Genomic DNA, 19,661 nt, shown 5'->3' with positions numbered 1-19,661 from the left:
CTCTTTCAGATTTTTCATCATTAGTGTATAGGAATGGAAGAGATTTCTGTGCATTAATTTTATATCCTGTTACTTTACCAAATTCATTGATTAGCACTAGTAGTTTTCTGGTGGCATCTTTAGGATTCTCTATGTATAGTATCATGTCATCTGCAAACAGTGACAGTTTTAATTCTTCTTTTCCAATTTGTGTTCCTTTTATTTCTTTTTCTTCTCTGATTGCTGTGGCTAAAACTTCCAAAACTATGTTGAATAATAGTGGTGAGAGTGGACAACCTTGCCTTGTTCCTGGTCTTAGTGGAAATGGTTTCAGTTTTTCACCATTGAAAACGATGTTGGCTGTGGGTTTGTCATATATGGCCTTTCTTATGTTAAGGTAAGTTCCCTCTATGCCTACTTTCTGGAGGGTTTTTATAATAAATGGATGTTGAATTTTGTCAAAAGCTTTTTCTGCATCTATTGAGAGGATCAAATGGTTTTTCTCCTTCAATTTGCTAATATGGTGTATCACATTTATTGATTTGCGTATATTGAAGAATCCTTGCATTCCTGGGATAAACCCCACTTGATCATGTTGTATGATCCTTTTAATGTGCTGTTAGATTCTGTTTGCTAGTATTTTGTTGAGGATTTTTGCATCTATGTTCATCAGAGATATTGGCCTGTAGTTTTCTTTCTTTGTGGCATCTTTGGTTTTGGTTATCAGGGTGAGGGTGGCCTCATAGAACGAGTTTGGGAGTGTTCCTCTCTCTGCTATATTTTGGAAGAGTTTGAGAAAGATAGGAGTTAGATCTTCTCTAAATATTTGATAGAATTCACCTGTGAAGCCATCTGGTCCTGGGCTTTTGTTTGTTGGAAGATTTTTAATCACAGTCTGAATTTCAGTGCTTGTGAATGGTCTGTTTATATTTTCTACTTGTCCCTGGTTCAGTCTCGGAAGGTTGTGCTTTTCTAAGAATTTTTCCATTTCTTCCAGGTTGTCCATTTTATTGGCATATAGTTGCTTGTAGTAATCTCTCATGATCCTTTGTATTTCTGCAGTGTCAGTCGTTACTTGTCCCTTTTCATTTCTAATTCTGTTGATTTGAGTCTTCTCCCTTTTTTTCTTGATGAGTCTGGCTAATGGTTTATCAATTTTAACTTCTCAAAGAACCAGCTTTTAGTTTTATTGATTTCAATTTTCTTAAATTTACCAAGGCTTGAATTGTGACCCAAGATATGATCTATCCTGGAGAATGTTCCATGAGCACTTGAGAAGAAAGTGTATTCTGTTGTCTTTGGATGGAATGGCCTATAAATATCAATGAAGTCCATCTTGTTTAACGTATCATTTAAAGCTTGTGTTTCCTCATTTATTTTCATTTTGGATGATCTGTCCATTGGTGAAAGTGAGGTGTTAAAGTCCCCTACTATGATTGTGTTACTGTCGATTTCCCCGGCTGTCAGCATTTGCCTTATGTATTGAGGTGCTCCTATGTTGGGTGCATAAATATTTACAATTGTTATATCTTCTTCTCGGATTGATCCCTTAATCATTATGTAGTGTCCTTCTTTGTCTCTTGTTTTTTGCTGGTTTCTGATGTGGCTGGCAATCCTTGGTGTACCTTGGCTTGTAGACATATCACTCTAACCTTTGCCTCTGTCATCACATGATGCTCTCCCTGTATGTATATATCTGTGTCTCTTCTCCTCTACTTACAAGGCAGGACATGAGTCACATTGAATTAGAAACCCCACCCTGAGTGAATATGACCTCATCCTAACTTAATTACATCCGTAAAGACCCTATTTCCAAATAAGGTCACAGTCAAAGGTACCACGGGTTAGAACTTCAATATATCTTTTGGTGGAACAAATTAAATTTGAAACATCCTGACATGGTGGCTACAGCTGACTAGACCAGGGAATGGTACTAGGCCCACAGCAATTTAACAAGAGTGACATCCGATGGGAGTCGGATTACCTGGGCTCAAATCCCAGCTCTTACTACCCATGTATTCTTTATTACTTTTTAACCTTTCAAGAACTTAGTTTCCTCATCTGTAAAATGGTGGAAATAACAGTATCTATCACACGGTATTGTGAGGATTAAATGAGTAAATACAGGAAAAACAACTAGAACAGCACTTGGCACAGAAAGCTCCCATATGGTCCTCACTGTTTACCCCTCCACTTTCACTGACAACTGTCTTAATAGAGGTCTCTACTCACAGCTCATCACTCCTTATTCAGAGCCCTGTAAGCTGGCTACCCTCCCACCATCCACTGACATGGGATGTCACCAGGGCAGACTTTTAACTTTAACCCTCCTCAGTCTCCCCTTCTAGAAATTCTCTGGGCATTTCAAGAAATGTACTTGCTAGGTTTTCCTACCACTGCCGTTATTTCTATCCTAATTGTGCTTCCCCCAAAGACTGGTCTTTGACCCTCTACATACTCAATATACTGATGCCCACTCTTATAATCTCATCCTCTTCCAAAGATTCAGCTGAACTGTCTGTGAAGAGAATGCCAATATCTTCATCTCCTGCCCATTCTCTCCACACTTCCAACTTCCTGTGGGTCATTCTGAGATGGGGGGTCTCACCGGGACCTCAAACCCAACACACTGGGACCCTAAAGCCATGCAGTCCTCTTCCTGACCTCTGTATTTCAATGAACGGCTCAGACTCCCTGTTAACCTGACTCAGAGTCTCAGGGCACACTGTCTGAGGCACATCCAGGCAATGACTAGTCCTCCTGGCTCTTCCATGCCTCTCCCTCCAGACCTGCTTCTCTATCCCACTTCCCAAGTTCATTACTGTCTCATGTCAAGACCACAGTCAGAGCGACTTACTCTGTCATAACACCAGATTCTCACACATGAAATCCATCCTGTTCACCACCTGAATAACCTTTCATACATGCATTCATCCTGTCACCCTCCTACTCTGAACTCTAAACGACCTCCCACTACTTAACAAATGTCTTTAGGAATGTCATTTTAGGTTATTTAGTGTTTTCAAACCAGGGTCCATGAACTCTCCACAGGGATTTTTAAGTTGTTTTCATTTTTCATTTAAAAGTCAATTTAATCATTTAAAAATGAATATGTGCATACCATGGACCAAATTTTGCCACTTAATTTTAGTGCCTGAGTTTGCTTTTGTTGTTTCCACCAAGTTGTCACCAGTTGATATACTTAATGAGAAAAGGAGAGAGATGGGAATGTCAAGGTGCATCCATACCAAACAAAGATTCAATAATCTCACCTGAGTGAGCATTAACAGAGATTTCAGAGTGGGTTGAACACAGAGAGAGGTGGTGGCACAGCAGAGTTACCATAAATACTGTAAATACTGAGTTCAGTGCAAGGAACCTTCACTGCTGCAGCCAGGACCACGTTGCATTACAAGCAGTGACTGCATTTCAGCCAAATAACAATGCCCATCATCTTAAATTAATGCGGTGAATTTGTGGTTGTTTTTCTTTTCAGTGTTTTAAATTTCATTTATAAATTTGATTTGATTTTTATGGCTATTTGGAAAATAATGTGTCTATAGTTACATTTTATGTTGGAACATACTTAGGTATCCTTATAATAAAAATAATTTGGGCTTCCCTGGTGGCGCAGTGGTTGCGCGTCCGCCTGCCAATGCAGGGGAACCGGGTTCGCGCCCCGGTCTGGGAGGATCCCACATGCCGCGGAGCGGCTGGGCCCGTGGGCCATGGCCACTGAGCCTGCGCGTCCGGAGCCTGTGCTCCGCAACGGGAGAGGCCGCAACGGAGGGAGGCCCGCATACCACAAAAAAAAAAAAAAATTAATAATAATAATAATTTAAATCCATTTTAGAGGCTCATAATTATTACTTCTTTTTACAGGGGTACACATTGCTGGAGTCTGAGAAACCATGACACTGTGTTTCAAAGCATGAGCTTGTGTCAGACAGACCTGGATTGGAATCCTAGGCACATCCATTTCTGGCTGTGAGGCAAACAGCAAGTTTCCTCATCTGTAAGATGGGGAAATGACAGTACCTTCCTCATACAGTCCCAATTAAGTAAAATAATGTATGTCAAGGGCCAAGAGCAGCTGACAAATGATAAGTGCAAAATAAATGTTAGCTGCAAGTATCACCATTATTCTTTTGTTTCTAAGTCGTAGCCAAGATTCTTAAATCAAGAAAAGTTTGAAAGGAAGTGGAAAGGGGAGGAAAGATTCAGCAGACAGAAAAATAATCATGGTCACTCTTCCCTTTTTGACCAAAATAAAGCATGTTTAAGGGTGAGCAGGAAGGCGGCTGGGAGAGTGCTAGGTGAACACAGTATATTCTGCCAGGATCCTACCGTCTCCATAGGGAGGTCCCTCATCCAGGGGGGAACGGATAGAGAACCACACGCCCCAAACTGCAGACTTCAAGTTTCTGAGAAGACCATGTGCTATGACATGGAATTTTATTTCTGTGAAGTCAGGGGACAGGACAGCTGGCACACACAGAATCCCCCAAAGCATAGCTAGCATTCAGTAACACTGATTTCTTATTTTATGCATGTATGCATTAACTTATGGGAAATGTACATTTTCTATTTGCAGTTGTGATATAAATTTTCTTTTTAAAATAAATGAAAATAAATCTTAAAGAGTCAGTTTTAATATTAAGTACATAATAATATAGGTGGTACACAAATGAAAGAGAAAGCAAATGAAGAAAAGTTGGGAAACCTGTGTTTTGTTTTGTTTTGTTTTGTTAATCTCTCTGGATCACATTTCCTCCATCCATTTCTATGCAAAAGCAATAAGGATCCACAAGAGGGCACCCCAACAAGGTGAGTCCACAAGTATTTGCCCTGATTCTGAAAATAAATTTGATGCGCTTACCCTTTCTACTCACTCCTTCCATAGTCCTGCACCCCCAACCTTTATAGGCAATAATAGTTTTCATTAAAAACGGGCACAGTTGCTCACCTATGGTGATCTGGCTGACACAACTGTAGTAGCTGCCGGTCGTTGCGGAGGAAAGGTTATAACTCCCACTGCTTATATCTTTGTCTGTTTAAGAAAACAAAAGAGGAGAAGGTTAATTACATCCTGGTAAACACCATGACCACAAAGTAAATATATGACTGCTGGTAAATAAACCAGCTGTCTGTGTCTGAGTATCTCATACTTATTCATTGGTTCATTCATTGACATTTAGGGAATGCTAGGTGCCAGGCACTTGGAACATTTCAACAAACAACCCAGACTGTCACACAGGCAATTTCAGTTTGGTGTCACTTTATTATAATGGGGGGAGGGTGCTGGGGGAGGGTTGCAGGGGAAGGTGAGAAAACACCTGACCCAGACTAGAGGGTATCAGGTAAGGCTTCCTGGGGAAGTGAACTAGGCAAAAGGGGGACGAGTTGAGGGGAAGGATCCAGGCAGAGTGCTATCATCTTGTCTGGAGACTCGGAATCCTCTGCTTCATGAGTTAGCAGCTGAACACAGTACAAGAGAGGTGCACAGCCGCTGGACTATGAGGGGTCTTATAAACCACGTTAACAAGTTTGGATGTTGCCAAGAGAGCAGGATTCCATTTTCATTTCAGAAAGATCACTTTGAGGCAGCAAGGAGAACAGTCAGGAGGAGGATGAAAGGAGAGGCAGAAAGACTCCTTTATGAGGCCACTGCAGTCATTCTGATGAAAGATGGTGGTGGCCAAACCACGGGAGGAGCGGCTGTGGAGACAGAGAAGCAGGTGCAATTCCCTGCAAGGCTCGAGTGCAGCCAGCTGCACTGCAGTCCTCACTACCGTGAGCAGACCGTGTTCCCGACAGAGGGGCAAAGACACCAAAACCTCCCATTCACACGGCACCTTAGCATTTTCAGCCACATCGTCTCATGCACGGTGTGAAATAGGGCGAGCGTCACCCCACGTCTCTGATGGAAAAGCTGAGGCTCCAGGCAGCCGAGCACCTTGCCCGAGGTCACACGACAGCATGTGGCAGAACAGAGCTCAAATCGAGATCAGAACTGCTTCAAATTGTTTATGAAGAAGGCAGGGCCTACGTGATTTAAAATATCAAAATAAATACATATTGTCTAATATAAAACGCTACAGTTTACACAGAGTTACTATAAGAATGGTTGCGAAACTGACCTGAAGGAAATATTTGAATATTACATGTTATGTGATACTAGGAAAACTTTGAAACTCTGATCTATAATGATGAAAATTAGAAGTCTGAGGGAAAGAAATAATTAAGAATGTCAAATGTAGTCAAAGAGAAAGGGTTTCTAGAAACGTACTGAGTCATATTTTAATGAGAGAGCAATGCGGATTTTTAGAGAAGATGGCTTTGCAGATGAACGTTCTAGGAGGAAAGAACAGCAGGTACCTGGACAGAGAGGGCAGGAAATGGGAATCATCCGCCGGGGTGTCCGGATATGCTTGTGGTTTGAAAGCGGCTGGAAAGTATTGACAAAAGCAGGTAGTGAGCCAGAGGGCGGGGAAGTAGTGGGGGCCCTTAGAGGCCACATCAAGGCCACTGTAGGTCCACAAACAGGGAGGTAAAAAAATATATTAAGACTATTTTTATTGTGGGGAAAATTAATTCGAGCAAGTGCATGTCGCCAACTTCTGCTCTAAGAAATAGTCCCAGACCATCCCCCCGCTCTAGGGGGCTTCTGGGAACAGTAGACACACCTCCAACAGCACTGCACATGCAAGATTGCACTCGTTTTATGGGTATCCCAAACCATGTGCTTGTCAAGAGCAGGTCCACACGTTTTTCAGTTTGTTATCTCCAGAGCTTAGTGCTTTGCCTGGCATAAGGTGAATCCTCAATATCAGTTCGTTGGTTGAAAGAACAAAGGAATGCATGAAATGAAAGAAAGGATATCAAATGACCATTTCCCCTTCCTATTAGTTATAACTTCAGTAGAGGTTGCCGTGATCAACAAGAAGGAGTACTGGGCTTGGAGTCAGCACATCTAGGGTTTGAAGCCCCAGCTTTGCTGCACGTGAACTCCTTGAACTTGGTCAAGCTGTTGACTTCCTTTAGTATTGGTCTTTCCATCTGAAAATGGTGACAATAATGCTTATCTCACTTTTTCTGGGCTAGGGGTTGGGAGGTGGAAGAGGATGAGGCATGGCTAATAAAAATAAGTCAGCTACACAAAATGTTAGCAAGTCATTCCGTATATATTTGTGGAATCAGCTGACTCAACAAAACCCAGACCTAAAACATATCAAGCTAACTTCTCTAAACTTGTCATTCCTGATTTTTTTTTAAACCCTTCACTAATGATCTGTCCTTAAAAGATTTTGGAAGGTAGGAGACCTCCCAGGGACAATGTCAATGGCATCGAAGGGGGGAGGAGGGTGAAGGGAGAGATTCAAGAGCCACAGAAATGTCTCTGAATGGAGAGAAAAGGAATGAAGAAGAAAAGCACGTTGACAAATCAGTAATCAATAAAGAAGCAGAATGCTTGAATTAGGAATGAATGTTTGGGAAGAGGCTGTGCATACATTTGAACAGGAAAAACTACTGAAATTTGACTTGAATCTGAATGGTAAAACTAGGGCATAGTTTGGGTGGCAATATTTTGAAAAGACTCAAAGAGCAGAAGTACAAAGACCTGTGGCAGTTTTGGTACAAAGTGACTCTGTAAAGGAAGGTGTTTTCCTATATAAGAATTAAAACAAAAATGTTAGATTTTTGTGGGAGGGCTTGACTATCCATTTAATCTTTTAGGAACCAACTGTAGTTAAAAAAACAAAATCAGGTACCTAGTGGAAAACCTTGAGACTATGAATGAGGTTAATAAACTTTGTGGGTTCTGGAGTCAGTATCCAGATTAGATACCTGGTTCCAACCTTTGGGCACAATACTTTATCTCTGCGGGGCTCTGTTTCCTTGTATGTACAATGCAAGTAATAAAGTCACTTACTTTATAAAGTAGTACATAGAAAGTGTCCAATTAGTGTTAGCTATTATTTTTATTTTATACTTAAAAAGAACAAAGATACCCATAAAATGGAATACCGTATAGCAAAGGAAAAGAATGAAGCAAAGCTACACAAAATACTATCAATGGATCTCATAAACATAATGTTTAATGAAAGAAGCAACACCCAAATGATATATGATTATATTTATGAAAATTTCAACAACAAAACTAAATTGTATTGTTTATAGATGCATATATATAAATGGTAAAACAGTAAAGAAAAGTAACAAAATAATTAGCACAAAAGTCAGCATGGTGATTCCATTTGGTGAGGAAGAAAGCAGTTTGAAATTGTGAAAAAGTACAGGGACTGGGGGTGGGTTCTGTGGTGCTGGGAATGTTCTATTCTTGACCTAGGTGGTGGTAACACAGTATTCATTTTATAACTATTTGTTAAATTATAAATTTGTCTTGCCCACCTGTCTGTATGTACAATAGCTTTTTTAAAGAAGCAAAGGGGGCAGAAATCACAGTAGGGCAAATTAGGAATGCAAATTCTGCAAAAAATATCTAAGAAAATGAGATGGTGGTGGAGTCATACGACAATAGTCATCGAGTACTTACTCCTTGCCAGGCACTATGCTAAACATGCATTATTTCATTTGTGCTCCAAAACAACTCTTTTAAGGTAGGTGTAATTATCCCACTATCCAGATGAGGAACTAGAGGCTCACAAAATCAGGGAACTTGCCCAGAGTCACACTTCAGGGAAGTCACAAAGCTGGAATTAAAACCTAGGTTCGTCTTACACCAGACCAATATTTGAGAACAAAGGCAAAGACAGAGGAGGACAGATTAACATCATAAGCTGTGTTAGGTGTATTCCTGTTGTATCTGGTGCTACATCTTTGACAGTCATTTATTTGATGAGGTTCTGCAGGTAATGAGATAGACACCATCTCGGGGATTCTGTTTTCAGAGGCCCACTTAACAGAAACATGTGACAAAATTAACCAATTTTCTTTGTCTCAAATTATTTTGGGTATACTTATAAACAGTATGATCTTATAACCAAATAAAATCAGGCCTATCTCAACATTCAACCTACGTTTCATCTTAATCACAGCAAAAAAGCAGGTACCATGCCTATTTTCATTTTTCCACTGAATGCAGAATTCTGGTAGATATGTAGGCAAAACTAAACAAAAATTGTCAATATAAAATGATAATTATAATATTTAATTTGGGAAATTTTTTTAAAAGAAATATAACTAAAATGCAAAATAATCATAGTATACAAAGCCAGGAGCTGGGTGCTCAAAATCAAAGTATTATTCAGGGGAGAGGTTAACATATTAAATTTAGAGTTAGGGAAACAAAATGTAATGAATATGTGTAGAATTTGTTAGGTAAGATTTAACCACAAGTAGAAGGGTAATTATTAAAATAACAGAAATAAACTATATTTCCAAACCAGTTTGCTGTGCTGGAGGGGGTGGGAGACAGATCGTGGGGAAGAACGGGAGAAGAAATTTAACAAAAAAATTCTACTTAGATAAGAGAAATAAATGAGAATTAAAGCGTAGGAAAAAAACAAGACAAAGAGAAAATCCGAAGTAAAATGGAAGAATTAAGTTCAATTACACTAGTAATAACAATACATATAAATGGTCTAAATTTGTTATTTAAGAGATTGTGAGATGGATTTGGAAAGCAAAAAGAAAATCAACTAAATGCTATTTATAAGAGGAACACTTAAAACATAAGGACACAGAAATGTTGAAAGTAAAAGATATAAAAAGATACAGCAAGTATTAATCAAAATAAAGCCAGAGTAGCTATGTTAGTTTTAGATGAAAAAGGCTTTAAGACAAAAAGCAATTATTAAGGATAAAGACAGTCAATAAATAATGATAAAAGGTTCAGGTCTGATTCTTTAAGAAGATATTAAAAAATGCTACATCTGAGTTATTTGAGATAAAATAACCTCAAAATATATGAAGCAAAAATTAATAGAGCTACAAGGAGAAACTGACAAATCCATCATCAGAGGGGGAGATTTTAACACAGTAACTGATTGGTTGAGCAAGAAATGTTTGTAAAAATATGGAAAATTTGAGACTGCAAATCACTTGGGTATCTTGTTAAAGTGAAGAAACAGCTTGATTTACTATCTCTGGGGTGGGCCTGGAATTCTGCATTTTTTTCCATTTTATTGAGCTATAACTGACAGTTGCATTTCTAATAAACTCCCAGGTGGTGGCAATGCTACTGGTCTAGGATCTCCAGGTCCTGGTAAAATCCTCCCCTGGAATCCACAATCCACAAAGCCTGGGAAAGCATCTCACCGTCAAGAAAGGAAGGACAAATTAAAAAAGGAAAAAAAAATGTTTTCATTAAACCCTTAAAAACATATTAGAAGTCTGCTTATACATATGGACAGATGAAACTCAAGAATTACCAAACAGACAAATGATGCATAACTATTGACTTTACAAAAAAATTCACCATATGATTCCTTTAATTACTACCTTACACAAGTGTACTGGAAATACCATGTAATTTACAGAATACATATTTATTGTGCAGAGTGAGCTACAACTGTTTACCACATCTGGTTGGGTTTTTTTTTGTCTTTTTGTAAATCACTTAAAATTGTTTATAAAAGGCTCTAGAGAATCCACTGGTAAGAAAACAAAATAGTGTGGGATGTGTGTGTGTGTGTGTGTGTGTGTGTGTGTATGTGTGTGCATATGTATGTCCCTCAGAAATATTGGTGTGATTTATTCTATGTCGGCCGTGTATTTTATAGGCTTACAGAAAAGTTAATATTCAAGTCCAACCCTTTCCTCCTAGCTGTGTAGCCTGTATCTCATCACCTAAGTTCCCTGGGCCTCAAATTCCTCCTTTACATTGTGACTGAAATTCATTCATTTAAAAAACATTGAGTGCCTAGCACATACAGTAGATGCAGGCTGGTACCAGGTAGGAACTGGTGCCTTGGAAGGTCTCCCCTAAGGTGTTGATGAATTAATCAAAGTGTAGAGAGTGTGCTTCACTCACAGAGCTTTCCCTACAGTAATGACAATAAACACACCAGAGTGCTGTGTACTACATTGCTCTAGGACTTTCTAGGTTTTCATAACATTTTCACCTTTGCTCTTTCATGTAACTCTGCAGCAACATTAGGAGACAAGCAGGGCAGGGACCAGCTGAGATAGTACTAGGAGTTGTTCCCTCCTCTGCATCTCCCACTGGACCTGAGCTAGACCCAAACCCCTGGAGGGCAAGGCCATCCCTTATTCACCTTCTGTCCACAGTGCCTAGCTCTGCCTAATGCACAAAAAGCACAGTAAATGTTTGCCAAAGACTCTACTAAGCTTTCAAATACTATAGTCACCATTCCTGCATTTTAAACACTGGGCCTGATACTCATTATCTCAGCTTCCCTTTGATTCCACTCTTGCAGGCACAGTGGCAAAAAGACCTTGCAGGAACCCTAATTAGAGAAAAGCCTTTCCTTTCCTTTCTTCCCTCCTTGTACCTATTTGATTCAGTGTTGAAAATCCCACATTCTTGTTCATTTTTTCCGGAAGGTAAAGATCCATGCCTCATCATTACAATGTAAGATGCATGAGAACAGTTTTTAATTTTGTTTTTACTTCCAGAACCCACAACAGTACCTGACACATAGTAAGCACTCACAAAACATATGTTGAATTGTTTGTTCTAGAAACTTCCTTGGTAGCTACGGACTGTTTGTCTAGGACTAAGTTCTAATAGAAAAATCCACATGCCTATTACAAAGAACATCATGTTTTAAAGGAAAAGATTAAAGTGCTCCTTCACAGGATCAAAATAAAATTTTAATTTTTCCCCAGAAAGAAACTTTTAAAGTGTGAAGGGCTGAAGGTCAAAAACTAATCTGTGTAGGCTTTGCTGCAGCTTCTTAATCAAAAAGGATCCTAAATCAGTGTTGACCATGAGTGTCTGGATTGCATAATGACAAGCATGCCAGGTGGCAGAGGGCAAAAACAAGAGAAGTCCTCAAACAGCTCCTTGGGTTTATTTTGCAGCTAAAGCATGACTTCCAGCCCGTTAGCATACATCTGATTTCACCACGTAGTGTGGACACTTTTGCTCTTTTGTTCATTCTTATTTTCTGAAGGGTAAAAGTTCTATTGCTTATTTGCAATAGGAAAATGAAGTTTTAAAAATGTGTGTGTGGTATACTACCCCTTGCTAGAGTCCATTCAGTCCTTCAGTCGATCAGCCAGCCAAGGATTGCTCACCCAGTATATGCCAGGTGTTGGGCTAAGCACCAGGAATATAAAGATGTAGTCCTTGGCCTTTGGGATTTTACAACCCACAGAGAGGAGTCCTCATTACAGTACAAATGAAAAGCTGTTGGGGAGTGGAGTACCCTGAAAGGTTCCAAGAGAGGAACCCAGTAGGATGGGGAGGTCAAAGGAGAGGGGGAGTGAGCCTCATAAAGGAGGAAGGGGCTGTGTTTCAGAGCATGGGCCAAGGTTCAGACACCTGAGGAAACCAGGTGCAATCAGCCACGCCCAGCCACCTCCCTCCCTAAAAGGTGGGATGCTGGGGCCCAGGGCAGCAGGAAAGAAGGATGGTCAGCTTCTGAAGGGCCTTGTTTGCCAACCTAGGGAGGTTAGACTTTGACCTGAAAGCAGAGGGGAGCCCTTGGAGAGTTTTAAGCAGAGGAATAACAGGATCAGATTTGCAACTGGGATCAGAGAGGTGGGGAAAGAGGCAGAGAGACAGCTGGGAGGCTGCTACCGCAGTCAAAACTGGCAGTGACGGTGGCCTTGACCAGCATAAGAGGAGGGGGCAGGGAGAGGAGAAAATCAAGTAGAAAGACTTTAAGGAAGAAGAATCAATGGGACTTGGTAGTTGAGAGTATATGGGCTGGGAGAGGCAGTTGACAGTAATAATAGCTATGCTTACTGAGTACTCACTCTGTGTCACTCATATGCTCTTACAAGCACAGTTGCATTTAAACCTCAGAGTGACCCCATTTTACAGATAAGAAAATTGAGGCGCAGGAGGTGAATTGGTTTGCCCAAGGTCACTGTTAGTATATTCTGGTAAGGGAGGACTCAAAGATGACTCCCAGGATTCTAGTCTAGGGGACTGCATAGAGCATGCTGGCCCCTGCCAATGTCTCCTGTCCTGGATGTCATGCTCCACCAACACCATGCTGCTGGCAGCTGCCTTTATGCCCCCTGCCATCTATCCCCTTCATCTTTGTTCATGCTGTTGCCCCTCCCTGGAATGTCCTTCTTCTCCCAATTGGCCTTTTAACATCGTCTCCTCCCGGTAACTCTTCCTGACCTATCCCTCACTCTCCCCATCCCCTCTCCCACAGCACTGCATTATAAATCTCTTTAGGAGCCTATTTCCTCCAGCTGACTGTGCTATCCTGAGAGAAAGAGCGAGATCTCATTTATTCTGGTACTCCATGGTCCAGTAGCTGGAGCTCAGTAGCTGGAGTGATTCTATAGGACACAGGTATGGGAGAGGAATTCTGTTTTGGACACAATGAGTTTGCAATGCCAGAGGAGTATACAGGTAAAGAAGTCTAGCAGACAGCTGGGTAGACAAGCATAGCACATACAAGAAAGAAGTTCTGAGTTGGTGATTTCTATTTATTCGGGAGTCACCCGAATAAAGACAAAATGACAGGTGAGGAAGTTATGTCCTAGGCTCTCATCTCTTTGCTTCACTCCATTCTGTGTTGCATGGTTATGCTTGGCTCTCATTACACCCCTCTCCTATACCCCCTTCCAGGCAGAAGTCCTGAACTTCTAGTCATCCACTGCCCTTTAGCCTTTGCTCAAGCCATGCCTTCTCCCTGGAATTACCCACCCAGCTGCCCATACGTGGTGAATGTCTGCATGAATGAGCACATTTTCTCCTCTTCCTAACTGCCCCTAGCCCCAGGCTCTTCAGCCAAACTCTCCAGCCTGCCTTCAGGCCCCCCACTCATTAGGTGAGACTAAGTAAATTCTTCAACCTCTCTGGGCCTCAAGCTCTTCAAGTGAATACAGGGCTAACATTGGACTAGTTTCTTAAAGATGGTTGCGAGGGGCTTCCCTGGTGGTGCAGTGGTTGAGAATCTGCCTGCCAGTGCAGGGGACGTGGGCTCGGGCCCTGGCCCAGGAAGATCCTACATGCCGCAGAGCAACTAAGCCCGTGCGCCACAACTACTGAGCCTGTGCTCTAGAGCCCACAAGCCACAACTACTGAGCCTGCGTGCCACAACTACTAAAGCCCACATGCCTAGAGCCCGTGCTCTGCAACAAGAGAAGCCACCATAATGAGAAGCCCGCGCACCGCAACGAAGAGTAGCCCCCGCTCGCCGCAACTAGAGAAAGCCCATGCACAGCAACGAAGACCCAATGCAGCCAAAAATAAGTAAAATAAATTTAAAAAAAAAAGATGGTTGTGAGATTTAAATGAGCTAAATCGCATAAAGTGCTGTTATTGTTTGTGTCCCAGCATAGCCCACACTTCTGCTTACAACTTTGTCACCCCAGTTTACAGGCCTCCTGCTAAGAGACTGACTCTGCCCTCAGGGCCATTGTCTCTCATTTAGTAGATGTCTAATCAGTGTCATCCAAATGATTGAGAGTGAGATTATAAAGCCAATGACAAAACCCAGGCAAACACCAACATAAACAGATGCAGGAGTCCACAAAGAAGCCTTTTAAGAGGCAGGAGGGAAATGAGGGGAGAATAGTTATAACAACAAAACTGGCTCTGACTGCATTTCCTTCGTCTTCTACTTGCTCTCTCTGCTCTCACCACACTGACCTTCCAGCTAGCCTTAAACATGACAAGCTCATTCCTGCTCCAGGGCCTTTGCACTTACTGTTCCCTTTGCCAGGAATGCACTTTCCCCTCATAATGACATGGCTTGTTCCTTTCCTTCATTTAGCCCTTCCTTCAAATATCTCCTCAGAGAGGATTTCCTTATCTGAAAGAGCCCCCACTGTGCTCCATAAGCTCCTCAGAGCCCACGCTGCCAGCTCGATGCCAGGCTGGCAGGTCCAACCACAAGTCCCTTCCTGGCGCAGCCTGGGACACGGCCCCCTGTGCCTTCTTTTGCATGGCCAAGAATGAATCAAGTCCGGTCCCTTCTCTCTTGTCACCCTCCTTGGTCTCATGCACTTGGTTACATAATGAGCTAAAAGCGTTTAAGAACCTAAACCATGTAAAGGACAAGGAAAGAAAGATGAATGGTGAGTACGAAAGGCTGAGACATTTAAAATCCAGAATTTTTGAAAAGTGCATCATCCATTGAACATATATTTATTAGAGGACATATCACAGTTATCGATTATCCTAATCTCATTCCACATTCCTAGAGGATACATGTCTAGATGGTTGCCCGAAAGTAAAACTTCATGCCAAAATACAGAAAAAACAAGTTCCAACATAGGATCAAAAAATGCATATTTGGATGGGAAGCTAATGAGGTTTAACTGGAGGCTGCTGCTAATGAAATGCATACATAAGCCAAATTTCTCTCTCTTCTTAGGAACCTAAAACACACGGTCTACACTGTAACTGTTCATTCTCTTGGCAGCCCCTGTGCTAAAGACAGGACTAAGGCATTTATTAAATCAGTCAAATGAATATAAAAATTGAACCCTCTATAAATTCCAGGCAAGAAACTTAGATCATCCCCCATCATGATATCTAAACCCAAATCCAACAGAATTGAAAGGGGACTTTTTTTAAAGCAGTTCGATTTTCAGAGAGATGAAGGTTCCACAGCTGGACCAAACTCTCATCAGAAAATAATCTCAGCATCCAGTGGATGAGGAATATATTGAATGTGCTTGGTTTTGTTTTCACCAGGTTGAAAACCCTGATGGACTAATTTACCTTGTCGTGTCTTGGGTCACATCGCTACAGACCAAGAAACTAATGTGCACTTAGCGGCCAAGTGTATTCACCACTTTAGGGATGGGGGAGGGAGAAGAGCGTGTCAAAAATATATTTAAAATAGCACAAATTCTAATTGAGATGTTTACTTAAATCTGTCTCAGTTCCCTTTAAGGTTCTAAAGAGAAACCCACGTAATTCTTAGTTGCCAAAAAAATGATCTGCCACCTTTTTTCCTTTAATTACTGAAATACACTTGTTTTTCAAAAACAATTCACTTCTTCTGACTTCATTTTCTCCACGTGGGTGCCCAATTAAGCTTTTAAAGCGTCTAGAAATTTATGGAACTGATTATTATGTAAACCTCTTACTGACAGTATCCACAGGATGGCATGTGAAATCTAACATCATGTAAAAACCAGAAGTTAGATCCCTCTGATAGAAAAAGGTGTAAAAATAGGTTTCTGCCAATGAATATGACTAAAAAACTGTCAGAATGTTGAATTATCCCCAAATGGTAACCCAAGAATTACAACGTTATGTGTTAAATGTGCAGCAGGGGCAAGAACAACCCAAATCCCAGCAGAAAATGCCCCGAGTTAAAAAAAAAAAAAAAAATAGGCCACTAGTATGCAATCTGTAATCTGCTCACAATTTGTTAGGTTCCCAAGCATCAACTGCAAACCCTCAGAGCCACCTGAGTGATCATTTTACACATTTTAAATCCCAAGAAAAAGAGACTGACCCCTTTAACCTTGGGAAAATGAGCAGGGGACATCACTGGTCTGGAGAATGAAGCCTCCATGCCAAAGGGCAGCAATTTCCCTCCCACCAAGCCCTGGCTCAGAGATGTCCCCGCAGAACATTCCCCAACAATTGCTCAGTACCTCCGCGTTTAAAACGCCAAAACTAGATGTTATCACAGCAACTGCTTGCAAGCCAGGGTTAAGGGAGGGAGGTCTACTTGAGTTTCCGCCTCCTATAACCCAGTCTGGGCAGCATCTCTGATAAAGGACTAAAGAGAATTGCTTTTTCCACGCAAGCAGAAATGTTGATAAAAAAAGGCTTGTTGGCTTCCCAAGTGTCTGGGATTTCTAGCTGAGTCTGAAACCTTCACACTGTGATTTCATTTTCCCTCAGAACTGTACAATGCCTTTAAAATAATGATTTAAAAATATATTTCTTTAACAAAAAAGGGGGGAAAGGAATGTCTTCTATTTCCATGCAACTTTTATTTCCAAGCTGATTATTTTTGTATTAAAAACATATTTTGGTGCATATAATTTAACCCCACAGCATCTGTCAGAGAGATGTTCTCATCTCTAATTTACAGATGGAGATATGCAAGAACAGAAAAGTTTAAATAACTTGCCCAAGGTCAGTCAGGGACAAGATAAGCAAGGACTGAACGCAGATCTAACTCCAAGCCTCACACCGCTAGAAAAGGACTCAACACCCGTATACCTTCCCCTCGGTGGTCTGAAGCGAACGGAATTTTACTGGAGTGCCGAAGCTCGAAAACACCTAAATTTTAGGCGTTTTTACTCCACCGACTCTTTCTACAAACCCCCCCTTCCCAGGTTCCAGGCAGCCTCCAACTGCACAGAGCACCGGTCACCCCGCCGCAGGCCAGCGCGCGCTGAAGCCGGCTCCCTCCCTTCCAGACCCTCCCGGGAACCCCGAAGTTTCCCGCGGTGATCAGACGGCTCCCGGGTCCTGCCCGCCCCAGGAGCCCCGAGAGCCCGCGACCGCCCGCCGTTACCGTATGCCGTGAGGGAGGCCATCCTGGCCCGCGTCCTGCCCAGGCTGGCCAGGGCGTCGGCGACAGCGGCCGCCTGCGCGTGGCGCCCCTGGACGGCGGGCGTCCCGCCCCGCGAAGGCATGCGCTCGGCTCCCGCGGCGCACAGCCGCGCAGCTCCCGAGCGCGCCCAATCAGCCCGCCGCGGCCGCCCCGGAGAGGTGCCGGCGGCGCGCAGACACCCGGGGCCGGGTCTCGGCTGCCAGGGCGTGGGGAGCGAGGGCGCAAACGGGCCGCGGCGCTCCGGGTCCCGGCGGGGATTGATCCTGCGCCGGAGGACGCGCGACCCGGAGAGAGGAGGGGCGAAACAGGCGGTGGGAGGGACCGGGCGGAAGCGCGAGGCTGCTGCGGCCCCAGCCGGCCGGCGGCGGGCGGGACCCCGGCTGAGTCCACGCCAAGCCGGGTGGCCCTCGGGGTGGGGGCGACAGGGGTGACGCGGGCAGACGCGGGATCGGGAAGTCCCGAGCGCGCCACGGCTTCCGGGACCTCGAGCCTTCAGCTCCCTTGCTAGGGAAGTTCCCCTGGAGAGAGTGCCTGGGGATGGGGGGCTGGGTCCGGCCGCCTGTGACTCTAGGGTGCGGTTCCCAGCCCAGGCGGCAGTCTCGAGAAGGCTTTGCCTCCGAGGCCAAAGCCCAGGGGCGAGTGGCAGCTCTGCCTTGAGGACTTTTATTAATGACGTCCTTGACCGCTGAGTACCGAGTTCTGACCCCAACAGTTCATACCTGTCCCAGCAGCAGCAGCAGCATCCTGTCACCTTTATTCGTGCGTCTCCCTCCCCACGAGGCTGTGACCAGTGTCCTATTCCACTCTGACTGCCCTGCGCCTCGATCGGGGCACGAACTCAAACATTATTTGTCGAAATGACTGAATGTCCGAGCCCCTTGCCCGCCCTCGCTGGAAACCTACCCATCCTATTGTGAGAGTTCTTTGTTGTGAATCAGGGTCTGGAAAATGGGGAACGAGAAAGAGATCCAAGAAGCCAGTAGTATCCATGGGGATGGGGACAAGAGAAATGGGGAGGCCGCCTAACGCCCCCCTCGGGTTCAGGCGCACCCGAGGCTTTGCAAGTCCCAAGTGCAGAGTCTCCAAGACACGGTGAGGGCCCTCGGGGCTTCCTGGCGCGGGGCTGACTGTCCTGGTCACCGGGGTATCTCGGCCTTGAAAAACTCCAGCGCCCAACGAATTGCGGGGCGATGCTGTCAAGGCTATTTGACCGCGTGTGGGCTGTGCCCACCCTGGTGGAGGCACAGGGAGGGCAGAGAAATCTGGCTCAGGAAAAACAGGGCTTTCTTTTAGCAAGGTTTCCGAGCGCCCCTCTCGCCACCGCCACTGTCCTTGGTGCTCGCCGGCCTATCCCAGGTGTCAGGTTTTCGCACTGCGACCTTCCTCCCCTCCCGTCCCCTCCCCTCCCCTTCCCTTCCCGCGCTCCGGCTCTTCTGGGAGGGCGGCGAGGCGGCAGCGGGGGACCCGTGGGCGAGGCTCTAGGATGAAATGTCACTTTGTGGTCGGTGGAGCCAGGCCGGGAGAAGGGCGAGGCCGCCCTGGGTAGTGAGATCGTGTGATCTGACAGTTTATTCCTGCTGGGGCAGCCAACTACCAGCAGGTGACCCTTAGTCAAGACCCCCTGTGTGACCCTTCATTTTACCCATCTGTAAAGTGGCTGTCACCGTTGTTAGTTAGCGCTGTGCCCACCTCACAGGGCGGTGGCAGGGCCCGGTGGCAGGAATCCAACTCCTCAACAGTCTGGGCTGGGCGCTCTTGTCAGCCTGTCCCACCTCTGGTGCCCACTCCTGTGCCAGCCCTGGGGCCTGAGCCTGGAGCTGCTCCCTTGCTTCCCCTCCGTGCCTCTGCTGGGACCCAAGTCCATCTGCAAGTTGTCTTCTGCCATCCAGGTCCCGGTCTTTCTTCTCCCTCTTAGCTCAGGTAGGGTCATGAGGAAGGAACATCAAAATGTGTTACAGATTGCACTTTAATTCTTCTTGGAAGCTCTTTCTATTTTTTTTTTTTTTTTTTTTTTTTTTGCGGTACGGGGCCCTCTCA

General features: G+C 43.8%; 1 protein-coding gene across 6 annotated transcripts in view; it reads right to left on the bottom strand.

The window, feature by feature from the left end:
* The window catches only part of ANO4 (anoctamin 4), a 459,956-nt gene extending 442,274 nt beyond the window's left edge, over nucleotides 1–17,682 (bottom strand). For all 6 annotated transcript variants that reach the window (XM_024127263.2, XM_024127265.2, XM_024127267.2 and 3 more), the window contains exons 1-2: nucleotides 17,586–17,682; nucleotides 4,946–5,029 (exon numbers count right to left, since the gene is read on the bottom strand). In XM_024127263.2, coding sequence (XP_023983031.1) covers nucleotides 4,946–5,029; nucleotides 17,586–17,607 — 106 coding nt within the window. In that variant the 5' untranslated portion in view covers nucleotides 17,608–17,682. The remainder of the gene's footprint in view (nucleotides 1–4,945; nucleotides 5,030–17,585) is intronic.
* Between the last annotated feature and the right edge of the window lie 1,979 nt (nucleotides 17,683–19,661).

This window comes from Physeter macrocephalus, chromosome 6 (assembly GCF_002837175.3).
Source record: "Physeter macrocephalus isolate SW-GA chromosome 6, ASM283717v5, whole genome shotgun sequence".
NCBI classification, from domain to species: domain Eukaryota; kingdom Metazoa; phylum Chordata; class Mammalia; order Artiodactyla; family Physeteridae; genus Physeter; species Physeter macrocephalus.
Note: the sequence above shows the minus strand (reverse complement) of the source record. Positions and strands in the feature narration are given on the sequence as shown.